The 5,678-nt window shown below is 46.1% G+C and overlaps 1 protein-coding gene across 1 annotated transcript; it reads right to left on the reverse strand.

The window, feature by feature from the left end:
* Positions 1 to 3,611: 3,611 nt before the first annotated feature.
* LOC102043532 (urotensin-2 receptor-like) lies at positions 3,612 to 5,672 on the reverse strand. The gene is given in 3 exon segments (XM_031059961.1): positions 3,612 to 4,090; positions 4,584 to 5,282; positions 5,285 to 5,672. Coding segments are annotated over 2 exon segments (987 nt in total). The 5' UTR covers positions 5,624 to 5,672; the 3' UTR covers positions 3,612 to 4,090; positions 4,584 to 4,634.
* Positions 5,673 to 5,678: the final 6 nt, after the last annotated feature.

Below are 5,678 nucleotides of genomic sequence, written 5' to 3' on the forward strand. Positions count from 1 at the left end.
AGTATTATTTTTGTAATATTAATATATTAATTTTTGGGGGGAGTCTGACAGAAGTTTGTTGCATCCCACAGGTTTGGCTGGAGGAGTTTCTCCCTCCACAAAGCTCAGCCTGAGTCATCCAACCCTTCCCAACACTTTGCCACCAGTTGAGGCATCCTTTCTCCCTGCTGTGCTTTAGACACATTCCCAAACAAGGGCAAAAAACTTGTATAATGCTAATAACAATAACTTTACAGGCTACAAACACCCTGCAAAGCTGTGGCTACTGTTTTGAAGACAAAGCAATTTATTTCTCATAAATCACAGTCATTAACTCAGCATCTCTCCATTCCTCAGAAAAACCAGAGACTTACAGCAAACCCCAATATTATCAGGCAGAAAAACCAGAAACACAGCAAACCCCAATATTATCAGGCAGAAAAACCAGAAACACAGCAAACCCCAATATTATCAGGCAGAAAACCCCCAGTTTTGGAGTGAGTCACCAGCCCTGGGTGTTTCTGTGGGTGCTGGCTGGGAGGATGCTGTGCAAAATGATAAGAATGAAATTAGTCTGGGTTTGGCAGAGGAAAAAAATGGGAATTTAACTCCTGGAAGGAGGTTTTTCTCTTCTCTCCCCCTCCAGATGCTGAAGCAATGTTCTGCTGTTTTAAAGGGATAAATTGCTCTTATGTTGTAATGTTGTGTTGTGATTTGGGGCAAGCTCTCTGTTTTAAAGCCTAGAAATAAAAAGCAAATTTTCTTCCTGAGACCTCGGGATGGGAACTTGCTGCTGCCACCAGAGGGACTCGGGAATGAGACAGAAAATCTGAGTGTCCTGAGAGCAGACAGAGGTCTGGGAAAACTTCCTGACTTTCAGGGGCTGCCCTGAGGATTTCCCTACGTTTTCTGCACCCAGGGCTTGAGGGGTGGGCTCTGCTATGAGCTTTATGTGCTCTCTTCTCTCAGATTATATAGAGATTATAATATAAAAAATATTATATATTTTATATATTATGTCTATATATTCTATTATATAATATATAAAAATATATTTTATATAATATATAATATTATATATATTATATATTTTCTAATATTATATATATTCTATTATATATATAATATATATCATTATATGTAATATAATATAATATAATATAATATAATATAAATTATAATATTGTAATATATAAAATATTACATATGCATTATATTAGATTATATTAGATTGTAATTGGTTACAATAAATTATGGACTCTGTCATCCCCCCCATTCCCCACAGTTAATCCCCCTGTGTCCCCTTGCAGCTCAAGGTGCAAAATGCTCATCAAGTCCCCTCTCTTTTGGTCACACACCAAGCACCAAACCTGACTGTTGAAATAAGAGTTAAAATGTTAATGATTTGCTGGAGCTCACGAGGGAATTGTAATGTGGGGCTTTTGAGCTTTGATTGCAAATTTGTTTTTTGAAAGTGGAGAGAAAGATGATTTTTTAAAAAGTGACTGAAAGTAAAGGCTGCAAAAATTCCATAAGGTTCAGATGGATTCTCCTGTGTCTGATGAAAACAACCATCCTCATTTGCCCCATAAAGGAGTGGTCTTTGTCTTTTCAAGTAAAAGTGGAAAAATTGCCATTGCTGCAGCAGCTCCCACCTGAGGAGGAGATCCACCATAAAGGAAGGAGAGAGCACTCAGGATGAAACTGCTTTTCTTTCCCACTCTGGGTTGAGGTTGGTTTTTTGTTGTTTGTTTTTTTGGTTTTTTTTTTTGTTTTTGGTTTTTTTTTTGTGTGTATAAACCCCTAAATCCCAAGGGGCATTGGAAAAAAAAATCTCTAACGATTAAATTATTTTCCTTTTTGTAAAGCGTGTATGGAGTTTTGCAGTGACAGCCTCTGGCCCAACAAGAAAAAGGCTCCTGCCTTTCCTAAAATTCCCATTTCCCATGCTTCTGAAGAAGGGACTGTGTCACTGAGGCTGCTGCAACATTTCGTTGATAATAAAAACACCCAAAGCATTAAGAACCACAGGATTACTATGATTTAGGTGTGACAAGTGACCCCAGGGTACACAGAACCTGATTTCCTGGAGTGCAAAATAACCAAAGTAAAATAGTTTTCCAGGAACTCTGCAGATGTTGTTTTTCAGTTAGAGCCCCACTGACTTCCCTGCTGTTACTCAGGCCTGGCCTGAGATGCTTCAGATTTACCTGAAGTGACACCAAACACAGAATTTGTGTTTGGTGTCACCTCATCCAGACTGCGATCATCTCAATTTTCACAATGTTTTTAATTCATGGCTTTGGGAATTCCAACTCTCCCTTCTCAGTGCTGAGGGGGAGAATCACCCTCCTTGACCAGCTGGGCACACTGTTATGGATTATTTGGGTGTTCCTCCATCAACCCTCTGCTGCTTCATGCTCCCACCCTGTGGCACAGAAATCACAGCCACTACTGGGCAGAGCAACAGAATCTCCTTTTCACCTTTTTTTTTCCCCAGGCAGAACTCCTTTTCAGCTTCCCCCTCTTATTAATAACTGTGGGTTTAGGCTGCTCAGCTTTTTAAATTTTTTTTCTTTTTTAAAGTACAAAGCAAAGTTCCTAAAACACTTTTTGATCCCTGTCCTGCTCATGGGATGCATGCCTGGTTCTGCCAGGACTTCTGTCCAGACACACTTTGCACATGACATTCACACTCCAGCCTTCCCAAAATGCCTTCTGAGTTCTGTCTTATCTTTTTAATTCTTATATGGGAGAGACTTCCAGCCTCAGAAATGGGAACCAAAGGGAAAGTAGCAATGAGTTTGGAATTAATAATTAAACAATCAATTAAGTTCTGAAAAGTTGTTCTGAAAAGTTGTTCTGAAAATCTGCTGAATGCTGCTCTCCCTGCCAGTTCCCAACACGAATTGTGTGTTAGTCCCCCTGTTTCAGAAGGAATGGACAACATTAGGACTATTTATGATGCCCAGCTTGGAGTCTGTGCAGCACTGGAATATGACAAAGTGATCACTGGTGTTTCAAAGACAGCCCTGTGGTTAAAAGCAACATGGGCAAGGTGAGTTCCTCACTCCCCTGCTCCCCAGAAAGCATCCCAAGAGAATGCTGACTCCAGCACAGAAACACCTTCATCCAACCTGTGCATTTTTCTGCTGGCTGAGTGCACAGAATCCAGCCTGTCCCTGTTCCCTGCTCTCCAGCCCTGTCTGTGCTGTTGGCACTTGGTGTCTCTGCTGGGGCACATCCAGACCCTAAAGTCTGGTGTGGGACACGAGAGGAGCAGCCAAGGACACGGGAATGCAGCACTGCAGGGCTGCAGGGGGACTCTGCTCAGGCAGATGGGGGCTGGAATAAGTAATAAATAATAAAAAAGTGGAATAAGTAATAAATAATAAAAAAGTGGAAATGACAGCTCCTTACACTGCTGCTGCTTCTGAGCTCCCTGGGCATCACCAGCTGCTGACAGGAGTTTGTGCAACTCCTACCATGCTTTGCTTATCCCCAGAGTCTGTCCCAGAACAAGAAAGAAGAATATTGACCCCAGCTGCATCCCCCCAGCTGGAAACTGCTATTTTCAGCATCTGCCCTGATAAACACACCCCCCTGAGCTGGGTGAAGAGACCAGGCAAGGGTCCATTTTTAATAAGCATTTATTTATAAACTGACACTTTACAATTGTTTAAGTGCTCACAGGCATCTCCAGGATCTGTGCTGAAGGTTTTACTGTGAGATGCCAAGCAGGGAGAAAATGAGCAGAATACATTGAGGCAAAACATTGGTTTTGATCAAATGTCATGAAAAAATTTGTCTCTTTTATGATGAGTTTCATGGTATAGGATTCAGTCATTTTTCTTAGAGCCTCAGGTCTTTGAGTGATAGGATTATAAATAATTTTTTATTTCTTCCAAGGTAAATTTTCAGGTTTGTCAAGCTCTGTTGACTCTTAAGAAAAGGACTAACTTTTTCAAGAAGAAAAAATCAGTGGCAAATTCAAACCACCTTAGGTAGAAAGCTTAAAAAGTTACAACGGTTTTTAATTTTTTTTTAGGTAATCTTGTGGTTTCTAACAGCTTACCTGGAGGTTTTTGAATGCTTGGAGTTCAAAGTGCTGCTGCAATGAATTTTAAAATAGAGACTTTAAGCTCGATAGAACAGTAGTGCATCATAATGTAACAGGAAATAGGAAAAGGGGCTTAAAAGTCTCTTTTAACACACAGGGCAAACCCGAGGCTGGCAGCTCAGTTAAGTGATCCTGGGCCAATTTCAGATTTCTGCAGCTCTGACCCAGCTGGAGCCCCAGGGCAGCACTGAGAAACCACACGATGTGCAGGGCTGGAGCCGAAACTCAGCCAGGTGTGAAACCGGTTCATGGCAAAACCAAGCAGAGCATCCACCTCATCTTCTGCACCCCAAACCCTGCAGGATTTGTCCCAAACTACTGCTGGCTCCCGGCAGGACCCCCCCAAACATCCCTCAGCCAGGTGGAACTCCAGACTCATCTTGCAGCACTTGCATCCACACGACTTCTTGCCCCTCTCTAGACAGAGAGCACCAAAAACGAGTTTTCAGAACCCTTCAGGGCTAGGGGGTCCCCAAAGCCCTACCTTGGCCGGATGCTTTGCTGGTCCCTGCGTGTTAGCAGCGCCTCCTCTTCCTCACTTGTCCTTGAGCGTGGCCATGCCCAGCGCCTCGGAGCTGTAGTCGTACTGGTTGCTGGAGGACATGGAGCGGCCCCAGGAGCACTGCAGGTTGGAGCCCCTCTTGCGGAAGGAGGACGTGAACCTGTAGAAGTTGCGGTGCCGGTTGCGCAGGTACTCCCGGTAGTTTTTGGTGAGCAGGGTGTAGAGGAAGGGGTTGATGCAGCTGTTGCTGTAGGTCAGGCAGGTCACCAGGTAGTTAATGCACTTCTGGGTTTGGGTGGTGAGCTGCAGGGAGCTGCTGTAGAGGCGAACCAGCTGCCAGATCCAAAAGGGCAGGAAGCAGGCCCAGAAAACCAGCACGATGCTGAAAATCATGATGAGGACCTTCTGCCGGGGGGACCTCTTGCTCTTCTCCTTGTGGGGCGGGTTCCTCTGGGACTCCAGGTAGGTCCTGGCCAGGCGCGTGTAGAGGAAGCCGATGATGATGCCCGGGGCCATGATGCTGGTGCTGAAGAGCACGGTCAGGTAGGTCCTGTAGGCGTCCACGCTCCAGGTGGGCGCGCACATCCTCTTCACCTTGCCCTCCGCCTTGCCCCCCTCGGTCAGCGTGACCATCAGCATCATGGGCAGCGTGAGCAGCAGCGACACCGACCACACCCCGCCCCCCCCCCCCCCGCCGTGACCTTCCGGTAGCCCCGCGACCGCTTCAGGGTGTCCAGGGGCCGGGTGACGGCCAGGTAGCGCTCGGTGCACATGAGGGTCAGGGTGAAGATGCTGGCGTGCATGGTGAGCAGGTCCAGGCTGAGCAGGATGCGGCACCCCAGGTCCCCGAAGTACCAGTCCTGGGCCAGGTAGGTGCAGACGATGAAGGGGATGGTGGAGAGGTAGAGCAGGTCGGCCAGGGCCAGGCTGACGATGGAGCTGTACATGGGGGCGGCGCAGCGCGCCGAGTGGCACATCACCACCAGCGTGTAGACATTGCCGGCCCCCCCGGCCACGTACATCACCGACAGCACCGTCCCGAAGGCCGAGGGGATGAGCAGGGGGCCGCTCCCGGGG

This window comes from Geospiza fortis, unplaced genomic scaffold, assembly GCF_000277835.1.
Source record: "Geospiza fortis unplaced genomic scaffold, GeoFor_1.0 scaffold244, whole genome shotgun sequence".
Lineage (NCBI taxonomy): Eukaryota > Metazoa > Chordata > Aves > Passeriformes > Thraupidae > Geospiza > Geospiza fortis.